This window comes from Scophthalmus maximus, chromosome 5 (genome assembly GCF_022379125.1).
Source record: "Scophthalmus maximus strain ysfricsl-2021 chromosome 5, ASM2237912v1, whole genome shotgun sequence".
Taxonomy (NCBI): Eukaryota; Metazoa; Chordata; class Actinopteri; order Pleuronectiformes; family Scophthalmidae; genus Scophthalmus; species Scophthalmus maximus.
This window is the reverse complement of record NC_061519.1, coordinates 24052868-24074758: the sequence shown is the minus strand read 5'-3', so window position 1 is coordinate 24074758 and position 21891 is coordinate 24052868. Positions and strand designations below refer to the sequence as shown.

The window sequence follows — 21891 nt, the reverse complement described above, 5'->3', positions numbered from 1 at the left end:
AAGAAATGGAATATATATATATATATATATATTTTTTTTTTAAACAGCCACAAATTTAATTAAATAAAAGGCAGAACGATACAGTAATGTGGGGTGTGGAAAAACTGAACACTGCTTCTCACTGTTTTGTTTTAACCTTGGGGACAAACTGTCCAAAGCCCGAGAAGTCTGGTAGATTCATCATGTGGCTGCAAAATCGAAAAATATTGTGACCCAACTTCATTCAGGACATTGCTGAACAAAAATAGCAGTTGAGCCAAATCAAAACAATGACAGCAACACCAACCACTGGAACCACGATTTAGTGTTCAGCTCTCATCGCATCAACGATTTAAGATATATTGATCAGTGTCCAGACAATTTTACACACGAAAGCATCAACATAAGAAAAACCTTATGAACCTTGAGTCACATTTCCTACTTTCTTTTGAACAAATTCAAATAAAAGAGCAAGTGTGACACTGCATACAAAAAAAACAAACTAAATGTTTATAAAGTGTCATAAACAATATTTATGGCTAAATAAATCATATATGTCCGAAAAGGAGCAGGAGGAAGCCAAAGCTTATTAATTCCCACCCCTTATTCAACTGCTTATAATTACTGGAGGGGTAAGCGATATTTTTGGGAAGCACTTTTTTTTGGTCATATATTACTTGAACCTCTCGTAATGTACCAATAGCGATGAATAAATTGAATGCTCTGACATTGAAACAACAAAAATCCCTCATCCTTGGCCCGTGACAGGACTGTTAAACCCACGTTCAATCAGAAAGTTTGGTCCAAAGAAAAGGATTCAATCAGCCTGCTTTTGCGCACTCGAAGACAAAAAATATATGAATATTGTTAATCTCACAAAAAAGCCCCAAAACACATGAAACCAAACAGACCACAATTAAACGATTGTGTCTCTGACCTCCAGACGCTGATGTAAGGATGGAACTCGTGGGCCCTGTGGACGTGATGGAGGACCTCGGTGGCTCCACACACCCTTTCACAGGGGTCACATCTAAGGACGCCCGTTTGGCTGTGCTGCCTCTAAATAAACTTTTTCTTTTTTTGCTGTGTTGGCTGCATCAATACGATGAGCCCATCATTAGTAAAGTTAAATCTAACCAAATTGCCATATCATCCAATCTTGTGTTCAATCATTTCATCCACCATAACGTCAGCGATGACCTCTGCCCCCAGTCACGTGACTTTGTTCATATTCTCTCTCACACGGAGCACCGGCGGGAAAGCCCTTCCGCCTTCACGTGAGTTGTTGAAGTTATGGAGATACTGACAAATGCCCTGTGAATAGTAAAAAAAAAAAAGAATTGACAAAAGTACACTTGTGCTTCGAATAATGGCCCGCCATCTCATAACACACCGAAAATACGTTTCAGAAAAGAGTTCATGAAATCATTCAGCAGCTCAGAGGGGACACATCTGAGAAACATTCGCATCTAAATTAAAATCTATAAGATATGGAAGAAAAAAACTAAAAAAACAATACGATTTTTCGTTCTCATCTCGTGCTTCCCGCCCGGCGTGGAGCTCCAGCGGCCTCCAGCAAACAAGGCAACGACTTTTCTTTATTTATTTATTTTTTACATGTTTCTATAGCAACCAGGGGCGTTAGCATAAAAGCCTGTGGCCCCGTACACACCCCTGTTTGAAGGAAACTTTGTGTATAGTCAGACCATTACAAAGAGTTTGGAGAACACTCCACTGGATTTTCTGGCTGCAGCTTCACAGATCAGCGTCGGACACAGATCCCTGTCAATCTCCGGCGTGTGTACGTGTGTAAGTGTGACGCTGCGTTGGTGCCGAGACATGACGTCGCTGTGAACGAGGCGTGGGCCAGGGTCCTTCACGTTCTTGCAGACCTTCCCCAGGAAGGACGAAGGTGTTTCGAAAAGCTGCTCCTGCCCTCGGCCGCTGAGCGCCAGCGGCAGCTTCGGGGCTTCTACCTCATCTCACATTCCTGTCAGAGTCAGAGGCTTGTGTCAACTAGTGAACGTGACTTTTGTTCTTTCTCTTTTTTTTCCCTGTGTGCTTGCACCCTGCATCTTAGGACACAGCCCAGACAGAGCTTGTGTAAACCCTCTGAATCATTCATCCCTTCCCCTCAGGTTACACAACCCCCCCCCCCCCCGTGATTTAATGAAAGTATTTGTGATTCTGATGCAACAACGACTGACTCACAGAGTGAAAAGTGCTTCTGGACACGAAAAATTAGGATGAGGAAGAATTCGTATTTGTTTAAACAAAAATAAAAAGCCATCATGTGTACACCGTGTTCAATGTACTTAACATATTGATTATGCATATGCCACTGCGCAGAGTCACTTTTCTTCTTCTTCAGGATGCTCGTCTATAGAGCGAGAGGACGCGCCTCCGCTGCCCCCTCCCTCCCTCCCTCGCTCGGCGTGTTGCAGCCTGCGAGGGCAGGACATGAATCAGTGCACTATGGGCCCAGATCACAGATGCGAGGGGGGAAAAAAGAAGAGACGCCGTGGGAGACGGACGGAGCGGTAGAGCAACACCAGGGGGATATTTGAATCTGACACACACCGCGGAGAAGGAACGACACCCCGTCCTAGAAGAAGAGGTCAGTCGGTCTTAACCCCTCATCACATTTGTGTCTTCCATCTCTCCACAAGGTTTTTGCTTCCATCTGCCCTCCTTCTCTTGTTCTCTTTTTCCATATTCGTGTGTCTTCCATCTCTCCACAATGTTTTGCTTCCATCTGCCCTACTTCTCTTGTTCTCTTTTTCCATCTTAACGTTATTATTTACTCATCCCGTCTTGATTATTTACACGCGGCAGATTTATTACAAACCGTGGTTTCATTATTTCAATGTCCCGGTGGACCACGAGCTGAAGCAAACAGAGTGTCTGGCAGGAGATGAAGTGATTTGGAGAGTTTTCAGTTTTAATACGAGTCTCCAATAATTTGCTCAGGTTGCCTGGGTTATTGCTCGAAATTGTCAAAAAAAACTTTGCAGCAGGAGTACCTTGTCTTTATTCTTATACATCAGTTTCTGTTGCATCTTCCTTTACCGTCCTTCCCCTATTTGGGCACTTTGTCCATTACCAAAAGAATATTTGTCCGTTGCAACATTGGGTTTGAAATTGCGGCTTTTTGATAATTTTTTTTTCCTAATTCTGACAGACGGTTTACAGTACCGCCATTGTTTTTCTCCAGCGGAACATGTCAATGACATGAAAACACGATATTTCCTGAGGCGCGGTGCTTTCAAGTGTGGCATTGATGGATTTCGTTCACTCGTCCGCTCTCTCGTGAAGCGATTCGGGGGGGAAATAAACAACAACTGACGTCAGTGGGACGAGGGCAAGGGGATTATGACTTGATCAGGAGACAAGGACTTCAAATTCGTCTCTCATCTTTCACATATCCGTCGTGATCGCCACGTGCAAGTCAGGGATGCATATGCAGCGATGTGCCACAAAGGTTTAACCTTCTGTGGCCTCCGAGTTCTGTGGAACCGGTGGATGTCGGCGGACAGTGAGAAAGACTCCGAGGCAGCGAGACAGACGAGGGGAAGGGAGAGTCAATCAAGACCGCGTTGAGAAACCAATGGAGTCCGACCCGACCGTCTCGAGGTCACGACGGGACTGTCCAACAACGGCATGAGGGGTTGCGTGTTGTGAAAGCCTTTAACGAAGCACAAACCGCCCAACGGCCCACATGACCTTGCTTGAAGATGTGCTAAAGCACAGCTAGAAGAAAGAAATACATTCTCACTGAGAGGAAAGGCACATAGAACACAGAAATATGTGCTTGGAAATCTTCACATGTGTTCCATGTTTGTTTGTTTCTGTACTTGACATTGAAATAAACGGCCCCCAACCAACAGGAGGTCTAGAAGAAAAGAGAAGACCGTGTTGAAGTCCTCCTCTGTGTTTGCGACGCGGTGCTGCTGACGTTCGGCGTGTTTTAGCACGCTGCCTCTACGTCCGCTACAGGGTCTGGATGCGAATACTTTAGAGGGTGCGTCAGGGAGGCGGCCACCCTCTGGTTCAGTGATCCACCCGTGTGCTATTGGTGAACAAATGTTTCTCTGTATCTTCAGTAACTGGTGCACCGTCTTTGACATGTAGGCGCGATCGGAGATCTCACGGTCGAGGCCCTCGGCTTGTGGATAATGTCCTTCTTTCCATCTTTTCATCATTCACAACGATTTCCTTTCGGAAAGGGATTTTGTTTTTGTGCTCGAAAGAGCAAGTGTCGTATGTGAAGGCAGTTTTCACTCGAGCCGTCGACACAGCTATAGGCACAGTGCTGAGGAACGGTTAGGGTATTTGTCGGAAAGTGCGGATTTTGGAAAAACCACCACCCAGGAGAAAGTGACGGAAGCTGAAACATCTGCTCACGTACGCTCAAAGCTGCAGTGTGTAATATTTAGAAGAACTCATTCACAGATATTGAATATACCGTGTTCGTATATGTATAATCACCTGCAACAAAGAATCGATGTTTCTTCGTCAACTCTGAATGAGTTACATACAATTACGTGAGGTGGACCCGACCTCCGTGTGAGTCGCCACGTTTGCTACGTCGTGTTGAATACGGCTGTTGCACAAAACGGTTCCAGAATTGTCAGTGCTGCAGGAAACCGGAAATGGAATCGGCGGCGCGACACCATAAAGTGTCCCCTGTCGGCTCCTCGGTTGGTTTGCGGTTTGCAACTTTACCACCAGATGTCGCCAGAAAATTCAAAAAATGACTCACCGAGGATTTGATTTGAAGAGGTAAAACGACAAGAAAATAATTGTCATGCTGGAGGATTTTCCACAACCTGGCAACCTTTTTTTTTATGATTTGCTTATAATTCGTCCATGAAAGAAAGCATTTATCACTTATTAACAATCAACAATGCCATGAATGCAGTCCCTAGCTTTGTGTCTCGTCCGCAGGATCACAGTCGGGACCGAGCATGACCAACTTCAGTCAGACTGTCTCATCTTCCACTGTGAACAACACGAACCCCGAGGACGACAGCGTTGTGAGCAATGACTTCTCCACGGCCTCCGGCGCCCTCATCCTCGGCCTGGTCTTCCTCCTGGGCGTCCCCGGCAACTTCTTCATCGTCTGGAGCATCCTGGCTCGCATCCGGCGACGCTCGGTCACCACCATCCTCATCCTCAACCTGGCGTGCGCCGACGGCTTCCTCATGATCCTCACCCTCTTCTTCGTCGTCTACCTGGCCAAGCAGACGTGGGTCTTCGGCGACGCCATGTGCAAAGGCCTGTTCTACCTGTGCAACGTCAACATGTACGCGTCCATCTTCCTGATCACGCTGATGAGCGTGCACCGGCTGGTGGCGGTCGTGTTCCCCAGGAGACTGTCGTCCCTCGGGAGCAGGAGGATCGTGCGGAGGGTGATCGTTGGCACGTGGGCGCTGGTGATGGTCATCTCGATCCCCTCGCTAGTGTTTCGCGACGTGAGAATAGACAGCGACGAAAGGAATAAGATGAGACTGGTGTGTGCGCCCAATCACACTCTTCCTCGCCATGTAAGTCAAGATCCGACCGACAATTATCTTTATCGTCTGCTATTGATGTAACTGCTCTCTGGACCAAAACAAATAAGATGAGCTCAGATATGGAAAAATGACCAAAAGTGTCGTAAGGAGCAGCGAGTCAGAGTAAAGAGCAAATTACAAAATACATAATTACATAACACCGATTACCAAAACCTCGGAAGCTCTTGATTTGAAGCCAGGATGGACAAGGAAGTAAGTGAAGGACTTCCTCTTGAAGCACGCTGGTGTGTGCAACTTGTTCAGGCGATAAAATGGGGGGGGGGGGGGGGGGGGGGGAATCAGTTAATCATCTTTGAACGAAAGTGTAAAACCCGAATGGTTTTGAGTTTTCAGCTAATTCCCTGAACCAAGAGCTGGAAACTTTGAATCTGACTACAGCTCTCATCTCGCTCTGCCTTGTTTGGACAGATCCATGCACGTCCGCCGAGGCCCATGCAATTATTATCCATGATTTGTTTTTTTCCCTGTCCTCCCTGCGTGCAGGTACAGTTTCAGTACGCCTTCGAGACAGTGGCGGGATTCATCGTCCCTTACGCAATCATCATAACCAGCTACGTGCTCATCCTGCGGCGCCTCAGGCAGACCAAGTTCCGGCGAACCATCCGCAGCGAGAAGCTCATCCTGGCCATCGTGGTGATGTTCGGCGCCTTCTGGCTGCCGTACCACGTCGTCAACATGGTGCAGGTGTGGGAGGAATCGGTCGCCACGCGAGATCATCTGCTCACGTTTTTTCTGCTTCTTCGGATCAGTGACCCAATGTGACCCTTTTTTTTGTTTTGTTACGTCCAATAGGTCGCAGCTGAGTTGTACCCGGTGGATTCAACCAAGAGAGATATGTGAGTAACAAAATGTTTTGACCATTTCCCCAAACCCTCTCAAACAAATATATATATATATATTGATAATAATAATATTGACAAAACTTAAATGAGTCAGTATCACGTTATAACTTGAAAGTTTACTGTTATAAAGTAAAAAGTTCATTGTTATAACAATAAAGTATCACGTTATAACGTGGAACGTTTACTGTAAGAGCAATACAGTGGCCATTCACGTCATAGCTTGACACACAGCTTAAATATTTCTGACAAAAAACAAACAGAATATGGTCGATATGAAAATAAGAAAAGGTCTTGGTTTCAAGGATTGTTTGACCTTTGATCTATTGGAAACCATATCAGGAGATTGGTATCATGGTGCAATACATTTTACTTTCAGTTGCCAACATTGTGAAAACTGAAGCTTTTTTAAATTGGAGCCAAATTCCTTTGTCGTCATTTAGTGTCTGGTTATGTCTTTTGTCCCACTTTTGTCATTTTTGTCTCCTTATAAATGTCCAGTAATTTCCAGTTCTCTTTATCACTGTCTCCCAGTACTTGTTTTGTGAGTTTGTAATTATTCTGTGTCTCTGTAGTCGTGACATTTTTCCAATCCTTAAATATAAATGTTTTACTGTAGCTGTGGTATAATATTCGGTTAGATCCAACTTTATTGTAAAGTGTAAATATACATGTATAAAATGATGCTAAGATACATAAAATATGACCATTGTGTATGTTGAGTATTAATATACTCAGCAGGATTCAGCATTGAAACCCGTTATACCACTGAAAGTGTTCAGTAATTGAAGTGTCTACTCATGTGTTCACCTGCAGGTTGGACCACATCTCCAAGTCCAGTCGTGCGGTCACATCAGCGCTGGCCTTCATCAGCAGCTGCGCCAATCCCATCCTCTACACCTTCGCGGGGAAGTCCTACATCAGGAAGAACGGATTCGCCTTCATGGCCAAGCTCTTTGAGGGAATATCCTCCGACCAGTCGGGGAACAAAAAGAGTCGCTCCGCGGGGAAAGACTCGGTGGAAACCGGCAATCTCAACTCCACAAACAGCGCGGGTGGTCACTCTGTGCAGAACGGGAGATGAGGCCGACGACGTGCACAACTACGCCAGGCGGGTGGGATTTTGGTTAAAGCAGCATTTGAGCCGGACTTTGTGTTCAAAGAAAAATAGACAAAACCAAATCACTTGTTGAAACTTAAGTTTGACAGGAAGAAATTATTTGTTAGTATGCCTGACCTGTAAATACTTTTTGTTTTGTTTGACAGGGAATGACACATGAAAAAGGGATAAAAGATGTTCAGTACAGTAATGTAATTTTCTTGGGGAGAAAATGCACTGAGAAAAACTCAAGTTCTTGTAAAAACTTCCCTCAAAATGAGCATTTAGTTTATGCTAAAACAAATTCATAAATGGTAGTAACACTTGTTTTAGGCAGCTACAATATTTTTGGTACAGAAGTTGACCACAAATATAACTTTTAACATTAAAACTGTTTATCTATATTATAATCTATGTTTATACAGCAGCCACCAATTATAACCAGAAGCTATAATTGTAGACAAACAAATACGATATTCTTGATATAAAACCATAAATTGGCCCTTTAGATAAATGAAAGGATTTCTTAAGAGCCTGATTGTAGCTCAGTGGAGAGATTTACTGTACATCTTCAAATCACACCAAATACATCAGTATGATGATAAATAACATGTTTCCTCCTTATGGAGAACTCAAAAATATGAATGTAAAATACACAATTTTCTCTTTGAAATCTCTGAAGTTGGACTCTGCGTTGTTGTTAAAGCCTTGAACCAACTTTACGGACATAAGCCGTCAGTTCTCTACATAGACTGGTAGTGTCAAATATGAAAACCCTACACGGAAACTAAAGGACGAGACGCCTCATCCCATTTTTAAAAAATTGATTGTATTTGTCAACTCAACGAGATGCAGCTTGTCATTTAACGTTTTGATTTTGTCACTTAAAGCAGGTTTTTCCCCATGACAATTGTAAACAGTATTTTTCGCTGATGTACATATAGATATACATATATCATGTTTCAGTCAATTCTAAAACTGTTATGCACTAACATATTGCATTTTAAGCAATGTACTGAGATTTTTTTTATACTGCTATTTTTTGAGAAGTTGAATGCCTCCTTTCTATGTTTTCAGTTACACAAAATATTTTGTACTTTTCCTAAAAAAAATCTAATAAAATTCCAAAAAGGTTTTTTAATCTTTGAATGTAGTTAAAATCCAGCTTTTCAAAGTGTGAATGTTATCTGGTATCAGCACTGATCGAGACGATAGATGTTCTTCATTGATCCCAAGCTGGGAAATTCCAGTATAAACAAATCAATATAAATTTTAACTGAACTTTTGTCAACCGTCAAGTCTTACTTTGGCTTTCTTCTTAAGACTTACAAGTCAACAATATCCACGCAATGATAAAACCCGACATCTTTTTCTCCACTTTACTTCAGATTGAAAAATGAAGTCAACATCAAGCAGTTTAATAGATTCATCTTTATTCGACAGATGGATTTTTACAGTTCATACCTCGTCACAAGACCATGTTCACTTTTGGCAAAATGGTTGGAAATCGGAAAATTCTAATTACACGTTCGGGGAAAAAGATTGTGTTTTGGACTGGATCTGACTATTATAGAAGTCCAATACACCATGATCTTCTCAATTAAAACTGATGACATCATAAATGTAAATATTTCAGCAGAGCACTTATAGAATCAATTAAGAAATACATATTTTAAAATAGGGATTTTGACTATATGCATATATAGTCAGGGTTTGAGATTGACCTACAACTATGAACAGTGATCAAGTAGAAATATTATGCAGCTTAGTTTCACCTTCTAAAGCAACGCAGCAGAGTTCTCAGTTTGTCCCGTGTCCCATAACCTGTAGAAGAAAACGAGGTGAATAAATAATAAGCATAAAGTGTGTTTTAAGTGATAATGTGCTACTTTCATGTTTCAGTGAACTTACCTCATCTCATCAGTTCAGATCTCGTCCAGGCCCCCGGCTCTGAAATCATAAGCAAACATTGACCAGGTTAGTGTCTCAACTTACTACACGTTAAAGCACACGACCGTCGTCTGCGTCGTCAAACCCATCAGCGCAGTGAAAGAATAATCATGAGGTTCAGGTGAAACACGGACTCACATGCAAATCATCATGAAGGTTTGACGGAATAAAAAGTGGCGTCGCGATAACAAAGAAGCGTGGCAGCGTCCAAAGGTTTAACAGAGATACAGATATTGTATCAGGTCAATATATATCCCCAAGGGAAAAGGCAACATGTCGCACACATTGATTTATCAATAATGTGACTCAAATAGCAAAATCTAAACACAAGCACACTAGGTCATCATTTGTTATGCAGATTATTTTCATAAATTAATCAACTTAAAAAAAATCCACTCCACCATGTCTGACCAACAGTCAAAAACCCAACAAATGTGGAATTTTCTATAAATAAAACCTAATTTATACAGAAACACAGGAGAGTTTCATGATCGAGTAACTAAAACAGTATTTCATTGGGGTTTGTGAGAATGACTCAAATTGTAGTCTCTTATCAAAACAGTTGATTATTTTCCGATTAATGACCAATGAATTAATTTTAAAATGGGATATTCTGCATAATGAGACTACTCCAGAGGAAAAAGACTTTCACTTAATTTCCATTGCAGCCACAGTCAATAAATTTCCCAGAGACAATATAATGTTAAGTTAAAAGATTAAACCAGTGGTTTCCTGTTTGGCTTGTAACCATGTGGGGGGAAGAAAAACCAAAAAACTAACAGGATGTAGCCATTGTCCCTTTGTCACGTGGTCAGAGTTATCAGGTCCAGGAAATTAAAAAACAAAAGCAATCTCAACTTCTCAGTTTCAGCTAAACAATTACATAAAATCCAAAAAGCAGGTGAAATTATGTCATATTTCACAAGAGCCAAATCGCACTTAAGAACAACATCAGAGTGAATGTTCAAAGTGATGTTCCACAAATTAAAGCTATAATAAAAATAATATTGATAATAAAAAGTCCTAAACCACCTGAGGCTTCATCAGGACAATAATATTAGTCGTTATTAAGTCTACCAACTTTCCCTCCACTGGGATTCCGCCTGTAACTTCTCCAGCTGTGATCAACCACGAGGTCTGAGGCGAACAACGGAAACACCGTGCGGCCAAAACAACCGCAAACAAACAAAACAAAACTAACCAACGGCCACAGATACTGAAACACTAACTTGCGACGTGAACGGCGAGATGCTGTGAGACAAACCTGACACGTCGGGGAGGTTCGGTCGCCTCCGCCCGCCGACACACGACCTCCATCAGCGCGACCAGGAAGAAAGAGGTCGCTAATGACGCCGCGGCGCAATTTATCTCTTTATCAAAACCACGTGTTTGTCTGAGCGCTTCCGGGTCTGGTGCTGCACAATAAAAGAGCGGATACGCAACATAACATAACATAACATAACACCTGTGTGACGAATATGTAATGCATCAGTGGACTTTCATTTCTGTCGACAGTATAAATATTTATTGATTATTTTAAAAAATAAATAAATAAATATATATATATATATATATATTTGTAAAATCCATATCAGGAAATTCTTCAGCAGCAAGAGTGACACTGTTCTTTCTAATTAACATCTATAGATAATCAATTAAATGTTATTATAATGTGGGGGGGGGGGGGGAATCTGACAAAACAAATATTATGAGATTGAAAGAAAAAGATTCATTAAACAACGACCCAGTCTTTTGTGTTGTTGTAGTTGTTTTTGTTGTTGTTGTCGTTGTTGTACCCTATTTTCAAATTCGTCATCCTGACTTGACACAAAATGGCTCGGAGGAAAGGCAGAAGAAGCACAGAGGGACACAAAAAGAGGAAAAAATACACAAAGAAAAGAAAGAAACATACTTTCAAAGACACACAACACTAGACAGACTACAGAGAGACACACATTAATAAAGACGTGCAAAATGTATTATTTCATGTCTGCACCATGATTTTTTTTTATAGAACTACTTAGATAAGCGGCTGCTGTGCTTTTAATAAACCCGTGATTTAACAGCACCTGTTTCTTTTTACCAAACCATCTATTCCCAGAGCTCATTTAAAAAACTACAAAATGACGTAACTGCTGGTACAAGTACGGAACCCCCATTGGTCCAAAAAAGAAAGAAAGACTGAAACCATCTCACTGCCTTATAATACAGAGCGGTGGAGTCAGACAGACACGGTGTAGATCAACGGTCAGTTATTAAATCGCCAATTCGGTGACTATGAGAGTCTTAATAGGTACGTATGTTTTATTGTCATATATTCATGTTTTTGGTTTTGTTCGTAAAGGTCATGTCACTAGCAGCTAGTTGTTAGCTGCTGTTAGCATTGCAGGTATAAAGACAGACATTTGAGTCATGCGCCTGTAAGTTACATTTGCATTATGTTCGTCTTGAAACTGACAGAATAACCTACAAGTAGGCTTCGTGTCGCGATCAACACCTAGAGAAACTGCGCGGTTTTATTGTTAGCCTGCACAAAGCTACGTTTGCTAAAGTAACGCACAAGAGTGCTGTTTTGTAAGCGTAGTGTAGTGCGCATGCGCGCTGCAACCCGTGCTTTCAATGTCAAAATAACTTTATTTAAACTTTTTGTCAGCTCCGTTTAACGGAAACGTGGCTTGGCTAAATAACAGAAACACTTCTATGAATAATATCAAACAGTTCCACAAACGATTTCCTCAATCATCATTAAGTTTAATCAGAACAGTTACAGCTAAGCTGACCTTCATGAAGATAGGATTTATTACTGCATTACAGGACATTTTTTTTATAGGGCTGTATTAGTTTTTATCTTACTGTACCTGATGGTAACTTATAAGGTATGTTTTATATTTACTTATGTCTGTGGAAATTCTCAGTCATCTAGAATAGAATAGAATTTTCTTTATTTTCATTATACTTAGTTCAATTTAATTATGTATGGTTTCCTACCCTTGCATTTATCAGAACAATAAATAAAAACAGAAATAAAAAACTAAAATACAATGACAAAGTCAGTAGCAGCAATTTCTAAACCAAGTGACATAATAAGTTCCAAAAGTTCTGTTCAGAGAATGTGCAAAAGAAGTGTTTTTGAAAAAGTTTTAAAATGTATATTTACAAAAATAGTGCCATTTTCCAGGTATTAGTTATCTGAGGATGTTGAATCAGGAGCTACTAATACTACTACTAATATTAATACTACTAATACTTACACCTTACCTATTAAGTAACAAACTCATACCTGTGTTTCACCACAACTTAGTTAGAACGGTAGAAGCCTCTTGGTTGAGAGGTGAAATGTCTTCAAGAACTTACAACCAAGTCCAGTTGCTCCTGGTTCAATGCCCCTTTGATAATATATCTATTAATATTTGTAACATCAGGGCAAACAGAGTCACCATTTCTCTCTTTTCTAGATTAATTTGTAGCCGATAACTGATGGATTCTCTGTACATCTCTCTTCTTTGTGTTGTCTTTCATCGTAGGAGGGGGATCTGGCTTTGTGGGCCGCGAGCTCACTCGTCTGCTCAGAGACAAAGGTCACGAGGTCACAGTGATATCTCGCCAGCCCGGTCCAGGGAAAATAACATGGGTATGATCTTTGTTTAATGTACAATAATAGTAAAAGAGCAGGGAAAGGAGGTGGGGCTGCATCTCCTTCATTCCTGCAGCCGCACTGGTTGCCATGACACTGAGATGCACATGTTTTTTTTTAACTGACCTACCTATTAATGGCTGCTTTCCACCACATTGCAGATATTCACTGTTCTTTTCTTCATCTGTGCTCCTTGTAGGGTGAGTTGGAGTCTCATGGCCTCCCACCATGTGAGGGCGCCGTCAACTTGGCTGGAGAAAATCTCATGAACCCACTGCGATGGTGAGCAGCAAATTAACTTGTGCTACAACTTCAAATAATTTTTAAATAATTTCGCACATCCCAAGTTGACCAATGTAAAGTTGCCATTTATCTGACTAACAGTTCAAAATCCAAGTATATATATTTATTATCACACTGTATCATGATGAAGAAATAGATTCCTCACATCTGAGAAGCAGAAACCAACAAATAAAAAGCATCTTTTCAGCTCTAAACATCTAATGTGAATCATGTCTGTGGATTTCTCAGGATCTAACACAAATAGTTTAACTCTCTTGGTTGGAATTTAACTAAGTGTTGTGGTCCATTAACGGTGCCGTTCAGAGTTACTGTGTCAGTCACTTTAACGTCTCAACCCGTCTGTGGTTTCAGGTGGAACGAAAGCTATAAAAAAGATTTGTTCTCAAGTCGCATCGACACGACAAAAGCTCTGGCTCAAGCCATCGCCGCTTCCCCCAGTCCTCCTCACTCCTGGGTGCTGGTATCAGGTGTCGGTAAGTCTGGTGACAGAAAAAAATTGCTGATCGGGGTTCGAGGCTGATTAGACAATCCGACCGGATTAGACTCGGGACATTTACTGTCGTCTCTCTGTCCACAGCTTGTTACAAACCCAGTCTGACAGCCGAGTACACAGAAGACAGTGAGTGGACACCATTCGACCTCCTCTCCAGGCTTGTCAAAGAGTGGGAGGCCTCAGCAATTCTGCCTGAGAGTGTGGCACAGACCACCAGACAAGTTGTCATCAGACCTGGTAATAAACCTTCATATTTCATCACAGACCATGTGGATCCGTCAAGAACTTTCTTGACCAAAAGCATGAAGATGACGTTCCCCCTGTTCTTCCCCCCTCTCTCCACCAGGGGCCGTGCTGGGTCGTGACGGTGGCGCCATGAAGCAGATGCTGCTGCCCTTCTGGCTCGGCCTCGGGGGCACCCTGGGCTCAGGGAGGCAGCCGTTCCCCTGGATCCACGTCTCAGACCTGGCAGGAATTGTCGCCCACGCCCTGGAGCCGCCGCCCACCGCCGCTCCCTCATCTTCACAGCAAGTGTTGAACGGAGTCGCACCCGCGCTGAACACCAACTACGAGTTCACTAAGGAGCTCGGCCGACTTCTGCGGCGGCCCACCATCTTTCCCGTGCCAGGCTTCGTCATGAACGGCCTGATGGGCTCCGAGAGGGCGGTGGTCCTCACCCAGGGACAGAAGGTCAGACCACAGAGGACTTTAGAGGCCGGATTTCAGTACAAGTTCCCGGACTTGACCTCAGCCCTGAAGGAGATTGTTGGGAGTTAAGAGATTTTGGAAGAATGTGTGGTGGCTTAAATTATCTGTGTAATTATGCCTTAATATTTACTGTGTCTTATATGGAGAGAATATAAAGAACAACTGTAACTGAGGTGACATATTTCTGTAAAGCTCACATTCATCAGATTCATAAGCTGCTTGAAAGGTGCGTTTGAATCAGGTTTTACAAACTGCAGGTTTTCTTTTCTTGGGAGACTTCGTATTGAAAATGGATCCCAGCACCTGAGACACAGTAGACGCCTCTAAAGTCAGATGTGATATCATCCTGCACTGGGATCAGATTTTTTTTCTGTTGAAATTTGTCTGACGGAGCAGGACGTCTTCAGGCTTTCAATCTTTTGCTTCTCCAGTTTGTCGACAAACCACATGAACACACTTTAGTGACTTCATTTGAGCAAGAAAAAGTGAAAATGTAAATCGGTGGATCTTTTGGATTTTGGGATTCTTTCAGTAAAGGGATGATATTGAGCTCTGAAGATGACACATGAAACATACCTACATGGCCTCTTTTTCAATTTTGGGACAGCCTACCCTTCACATTAAAGCCAAAATTGACAACTGTTTGGCTTAAGCTTGTCATTGTGTAACCTTGCAAGAAAAAAAATTAATCCTGTTGATGGAGGAACAAAAAACAGATGGAGAGTGAAAGAAAAAGATAAAACGATTGAACCTCAGACAGACATTCACTCTGTGGAGAGAAGCTCCACGAATTAAACCATATGTAGTTTGTTTTTCTTATTCTTACAAAGGTTTTTTTTTTTCAAATTTAGATTTTTATGGTTAATTGCTGCTTTGGACAGTAGCCCGGCTGCTGGCGTTGAGTTAACCACGATGCTTTCTCCTCGCATTATCTGATGACAACTTCCTTAGGAGCTCTGAGGAAAAAGTACCTCTAGGAAACCACTAGGGGCGCCATCGCTGTCTGTTGCCGCTTTAATGTCCAAAATTACAGCATGTGCTTTACAAAAAAAAGTGACCCTGGTTTGTTGAAGGTGGTGAACAATAAGATGGTAAAGTACAGCATGACAGAACAAATGTTTTTTTTTATTGATGCAATCCTGATAAGCACACAGTAGCTGTTCAGTGAGTTCCCATAAGGAAAAACAGCTGACGATTCCTTGGACAGCAGTCTTATTCATGTCAGTTTTAGGGTGCATTCCATTATTTGCAGACGTCTAACGAAAAGGACATGCCTCATCCTGGTTGACTCATCATCCCTCGGAATCACTGTGCTCGTCTTCCTCCGCTGTCGGGACGATCGGCAGGCGATCGCCCCATTCGCTGCTCCGAGCGCAGCGATACACGTCTCTGATGAAAGAAAAATGAAAGGCGGTCGTCAGTAGCGAACATTTTTTTTTTTTACCTCACTTCAATATCTCAAGAGAATACATTTTGAAACAGAAGTGAATGGTGAGTAGGCCTGTCATGATAACTGCCTTTTGTCGCACGATATATTGTCACAGAAATAATTGCGATACACAATATTATCGTCATTTTAAGACCATTTTTTTGATACTGAATCATGTGAGCTTGGTTGCTGCCTATGCAGGTCCTACACGATGTGTGTCGCTGCTGAGAGAAATATGTTATCCAAAGTTTAACCTTGCGTTTAGGCCTCAGGCAAAACAAGCAATTTGAAGACGTGGTGCCTTTAGACAAATGCTAAGAAATCCATATTTTCTGACATTTTTTTAGATTGTAAAACGAGGCGAGATGAGAACACAGAAGCAGCAAGACTTTGCTGGACTGTTGTTAACATTCCTTCTTAAGTCAGCAAACAAGCATGTAGACACGATGGCTGTTATTGAGGTCAATGAAAATGATTGAGTTCAAATCCATTTATCGTACGATAAGTCGATAACGTAATTATTGTGACAGGCCCTAATGATTAGAACAAATTCAGCTGCTCCCCATGTTTTTGAAAAAAAAAAGAAGAACTGTTGGATATAGGCTGTTACCAGTACAACTATGAAACGATTGAACAATTCACGTAACCAAATACATTTTCAATACATTCAGGAGACAGTTTTTTTTATGTGTGAAAAGAAGAAAATCTTCTGCTCTGGAAAGAAAAAATTAAAATACCCTTGTTTTAACCCAAAAACTTTAAATTGACGACCCTTCATATTGTCATACGGAGTTCTTGAACCTCGCTGCTGCTGACGAGTGTGACAGTACCACAGTGTGATGCGGCGTCTTCACCTGCTGTGTTTTCGAGCCGTCACCACCATGTGGTGGAGTTGCCCGTCGGAGCTGCACGTCCGACAGTGGACGTGTCTGGCTCTGCGCAGCACCGGTGCGACCAGCCGGGCCCAGTCCACCGTGCCGTCTGGCGCAGGCTCTGCCGGTTCACCGCGAGTCACAATCAGGTAGCTGAACTTCTCCGTCCGACACTCATTGTGCTGGGGGGGGGGGGGGGGGGGGGGGGGGGGGGGGAGAGAAAGACATTTATTAATTTTGTCAGTTTAAAAGTAGAAATTCAGATGGTATTAGTTTATATTTTCTGCCTTCTCTCTGTAACTGATATTACAGAGAGGGCCTTTGAGTGAGGAATTATTTTGGCAATCATTTATTTTCCCTCGAGAACTTTCATGCTTTCTTTTGTAACAAAAGTCATGCGTGACTGTAGCGAGACACGTGATCCAGAGTTGGGTCTCACCCCGGGCAGAGGCAGAGGGTGGTACAGCTGCTGGAAGTTGCAGGGGACGACCATCTTTTGGGCCAGTTTGGGACACGTCAGTTCATGGGGACACTAAGAAAAACAATGGGAAAAGAAGCTCCAGTTAAAGCTGTGACACTGACTGACTGACATCTGGTTTAAAAAAAAATAACCAGCGGGGATTTTCAAAAAACGTACTGGAGCGAACACCGACGCTGGTCTGGAGTCGTGGACCGTCGTCTCTTGTTTCTGGAGAGGGAGAGCTGTAAGTTGTCAGTCTGCTTCCACATTCTTATCTGTGTCAAATCATCTACACGTCAACATTTACAAAAGAAATCCCTCATGAGGATTCTAAAAAGTTCTTTCTCATCTACTTTACAAACCATTAATAACGTGTCTCTGGCCTCCATAAGAAGCTGATGTCCCTCTTTGGTCCCATTTTCCACCAGCACCTATAAGAAAAAAAAGGATTACATATTAAATAAGATAAATTTATCTTCAATAGAGTATATATATATATACTGTGCATATATATTCAGATATGGTGCAATGATTACAGGACCCCAACATACAATCCAATGGATCATCATAAGAAAAATGATGTTGTCAGAAGTCAGTTTGATCATTATTTCCACCAACCAGATATGAGCCGGTCTTTCTCCACAGAGTGAACACAGCTTCTTCTCGATCCTTCACACCTGAAATCTCCGACAGGGTAAACGCTGCGGCCACCAAGTCAAACTGCACCTGAAAGTAGAAACGCAGCAGTATCACGTCTCCTCATCCTTCCGCTAAATATTACTTAAGATGCATCTGGGTGATTGTGTTTGTAGACGAACTATTGATGTTTCAAGACAAAAAAAGAAAGAAAGAAAGAAAGTAAGAAAAAGAAAGTATGAAAAATAAAGAAAGAAAGAAAGAAAGTAAGGAAAGGATAGAAAGAAACTAAGAAAGAAAAAGATAGAAAGATAGGAAGGAAGATAGAACAAAAGATTGTAAGTCAGAAAAAGATAGAAAGATAGGAAGAAAGAAAGCTAGAAAAAAGAAAGATAGGAGGATAGGAAGAAAGAATGTGAGTCAGAAAAAGACAGAAACGTAGGAAGAAAGATAGAAAGAAAGAAAGAAAGAAAGATAGAAAGAATGAAAGTAAGAAGAAGAGAAAAAGAAAGAAAGTAAGTAAAAGAAAGAAATATAGAGAGTAAATAAAATAAATAAAGAATGAAAGAAAGGTTCTTGCATATACGACAATAATCCGAGTTTTAATCTTTTTTTTGAAACTCAAAATTGAAAGGATGGATTATAAATATATATTTGAAGAAACTGTTATTCCCCGACATCTGAAAACAGAATGTGCTTCTCTGCAGCTGAATTTACAAATAGAGGAGGGTCTTACCTTAGGAGAGACCGGGAGGAACTGTCTGAAATAGACTTGTTTGATGTGAGGTTGAGCCTTTTCATCGGCGCCTGCGCAGCCAAACACAAAAACATACTTAGATTGTCTGATGAGCTATTTGACAAAAGAAAAAAAGAAAAGAAAACTTAAGAAAACTGCGACCTATCTAAATTAAATATCGTGTTTTTGTGCACATGAACCTTTGAGAAGTCGTTCTGCCAGAGTGTTCATCGGCCCCGAGCTGTCGACACAAACCATCTCCTTCAAAGAGTCGGCCCAGTACGAGTGTGACGCCCTGCCGGAGAGAGAGAGAGAAAGGGAGAGAGACAGAGAGAGAGACAATGAGAGAGAAAGATAGAGAGTGAATGTACAGTCTTTTAAATTACATCAAAAATTATCTTTGTGTTGCATTGGTGCTGTAAACCAACCAGACAACTGTTCCCAGCCCTGAACCGAAATCCAGAAGAGACTGTGGGGCAAAGGAGGGATCCCTCTTCTTGATCTAGAATGACAGGGAAAAAATGAAAAACTTATTTCACCCATAAAAAAAATTAAGTCGTCGTAATCCTCAGAAATCAGAACATTTTTTGGGCATTTTTCTAGGTGTAAAACATTTTTATTAAACACTTGCTCATACCTCATTGAGAGCTCTCCTCATTGCTGCGTAGCCGCCGGCCAGGCGAGCCGCCATGTACACGACGCCGAACTCCTCATCGTACCTGAAACACAGACAGACAGTTCCCCGTCTAAACTTGTCTACACCACAGACACGAAACAGGACCAAAGTTCCTAAACTCAACAATCAATGTGAACTAAAACATCAGTTGCAAATGTACCTTGCGGCTATTAAAGGGGCCAGTAAGCGATTATGGAGAAAGCTTGTTTCCCCTCATTGTCGCTGTGATTTTTCGTGCTCTGGTCGGGTGCCGCAAACCTGCGACCTCCCGTTATGGGAGACATACAGAACCGACATCTAGTGGACCGCGAGGAAATATCCGTAGATTTTTTTACAATGCGTGTTTTGCTTTAGAACGATTACTGCCCCTTTAAAGGTTTAAAGTTTTAAAACTTACACGTATCAGACCTGTATATTTGTGTGCGTGAGTTGGGACAAGCTATTTCTCCACTTTGAAATAAGTAGATTTTATTAATGTAGAGCATTTATGAACATACCCATAATAACAATAATAATTAAAAAAATTCCCATAAATCAAAAGATAGAAATATTTGATAACAAAAGGGGGGGGGGGGGGTAAACTCACTTCATGTGAGTCCAGCGATAAGTTGTTCTCCGGAGCTCCGATAGCACTTTTTTCTTGATGCGGTCCTCCAGTGCCTCCTCGTCTATATCTGTAAATGTAAAGCCAGTTTACTCTTTCTCCAGCTGCATCACATCACACACTCTCTTTACAGTTGACGCATCTCTACTTTTGTTTTATGCAGTACGTCGCACTCACCGCCTCCCTTCTCTATCGCCTTCTTCCATAGTTCCCTCTCCAGACTCACGGCGGCCTTTCTCAGAGTCGCGTCCTCAACCGCTCGTTTCCTGCTCCACAGGAAGTTTGTGAGGCTGTGAGAGCGGTCGGTCAGCTGAGCCACCTGAGCACCTGCGATGGTGGACAGATTAAAGCTGTTTGTTTTTTTACAATGTTCATTTCAAGACCGGCGAAGCCACACAACTACTTGGCATAATCGTCAACTGACAAACCTACTCTGGATAATGGTCCGTGCTGCTGTCTGGAGTTCCTCGGGCAGGCGCAGAGCTTTCAGGTTGGTGACACCGGGGTGTTTCCTGTGTGGTTCTCCTTTGAGGAAATCGACCTCGGCCTGTGGTTGTGCAGCTGCAATCATTCCCTGAGGATAACAACAACAACAACACTCCTTTAATTCTGGTGAGTTCACGGTAACCAACTGGTCTTAGTTGGACAGACAAGAAGAAGCATTTGATGCATTCAGAGCCAAGACTTTTGGTATTTTATTTTAAATCTGTCATCGAACTAAGCACATTTTATTAGTGATTTAAAAAAATAGGTCATCTACATTTTCAACTTTGGATTTACAGGAAATTCACAAGGTCCAGATGTATATTCCTATTCCCATATAAATTACATATTACTATATATAATACATGCTGCTGCAAAGGACAAAAGCAGACTGCAGCGTATAATGTGCTGTGCCGAAAGGGTGATTGGCTGCAACCTGCCGTCCCTCCAGGACCTGCACGCCTCCAGGACTCTCAAGCATGCAGGAAAGATCATAGCCGACCCCTCCCACCCCGGACACAAACTTTTTGAAATGCTCCCCTCCGGCAAGAGGTTGATGTCTGTAAAGCCTCATCAACAAGGCCCGGGACCCCCAGTGACACCTCCCTTCCTTCCCCATGGACATAACACGTTATATTACCGTAATCCACCACACTCACATTTAACCATCTGTGACCCCGATATTTATTGTAAATTTATTGAAAATAGTGTGTATTTTATTTTAATTTTATTCTATATTCTTTTTCTAATTCTGTTTATATATGTTAACTGCTACATGCACCGTGATAACACCCCAAAAAGTTCCTCGTATGTAACCAGTTACCCGTTACCTGGCAATAAAACTGATTTTGATTCTAATTCTATTCAACAAACAAATAATTCATTTAGATTGTTTGTTTGTTTTTTTGTTGCAGGAAAAAAAAAGGACATGAATATGCATATTTACAAGAAAGCCTGGGAATTAGCAGATGGGGAATTTGATAATTGAACAAGTAAGAATTTTGAGTTTCATAGCAAAGTGTTTATTTGCCTCAGTTCCTGTTGCGTGACCCCTCCACGGTACAAATGCTACGTTCAATGACATCCACAAACTTCACTCACCCTGAACGTCATCCTCGCGACCCCGGCCCTCTGACAGAGGACCCGGACACTGTAGCTCCGTGACGCCATGTCTCCGGTGTCGGTACTGTATATTTAAAAAAGATTTCTTTAAATGTTAAACTGTGATCAGTCACCGCGACGGGGCGCGGACGGAGCACCGCCACATTTGCCTCCATCCAGTCCTTCAACAAAATAAGTCCGACCGCAGTTTGAGGCGGAACTCTTGACAAACCGAAGCTGTGTTCCCGATTTAAGGGCACATGCAAAAGAGTGCTCACTCTGTGCGTATTTGTCGTGCACTGTCGACGCCTTC

General features: G+C 42.1%; 3 protein-coding genes and 1 long non-coding RNA gene across 4 annotated transcripts; 2 read left to right on the top strand and 2 right to left on the bottom strand.

The window, feature by feature from the left end:
- Nucleotides 1-1683: 1683 nt before the first annotated feature.
- On the top strand, nt 1684-8547 carry ltb4r2b (leukotriene B4 receptor 2b). The gene is made up of 6 exons (XM_035633853.2): nt 1684-1788; nt 2351-2596; nt 4927-5525; nt 6039-6239; nt 6348-6391; nt 7211-8547. The coding sequence occupies exons 3-6, from the start codon at nt 4947-4949 to the stop codon at nt 7476-7478; spliced, it is 1092 nt and encodes a 363-aa protein (XP_035489746.1). The 5' UTR covers nt 1684-1788; nt 2351-2596; nt 4927-4946; the 3' UTR covers nt 7479-8547.
- A 362-nt stretch (nt 8548-8909) lies between these two features.
- On the bottom strand, nt 8910-10837 carry LOC118310700. Its single transcript, XR_004793825.2, has 3 exons — nt 10708-10837; nt 9405-9443; nt 8910-9317 (listed from the first exon to the last, which is right to left on the bottom strand). It is a non-coding gene; the product is annotated as an uncharacterized LOC118310700 (long non-coding RNA).
- Nucleotides 10838-11580: 743 nt separating this feature from the next.
- sdr39u1 (short chain dehydrogenase/reductase family 39U, member 1) lies at nt 11581-15222 on the top strand. The gene is made up of 6 exons (XM_035633864.2): nt 11581-11736; nt 12968-13074; nt 13277-13359; nt 13732-13853; nt 13958-14110; nt 14220-15222. Exons 1-6 carry the CDS (start codon nt 11721-11723, stop codon nt 14648-14650), a joined length of 912 nt encoding a protein of 303 aa, XP_035489757.1. The 5' UTR covers nt 11581-11720; the 3' UTR covers nt 14651-15222.
- A 463-nt stretch (nt 15223-15685) lies between these two features.
- On the bottom strand, nt 15686-21772 carry mettl17 (methyltransferase like 17). The gene is made up of 14 exons (XM_035633849.2): nt 21579-21772; nt 20427-20568; nt 20172-20321; nt 19977-20064; nt 19352-19433; nt 19143-19216; nt 18915-19009; nt 18715-18785; nt 17961-18068; nt 17705-17773; nt 17520-17570; nt 17322-17414; nt 16865-17064; nt 15686-15970 (listed from the first exon to the last, which is right to left on the bottom strand). Exons 1-14 carry the CDS (start codon nt 21645-21647, stop codon nt 15874-15876), a joined length of 1389 nt encoding a protein of 462 aa, XP_035489742.1. The 5' UTR covers nt 21648-21772; the 3' UTR covers nt 15686-15873.
- Between the last annotated feature and the right edge of the window lie 119 nt (nt 21773-21891).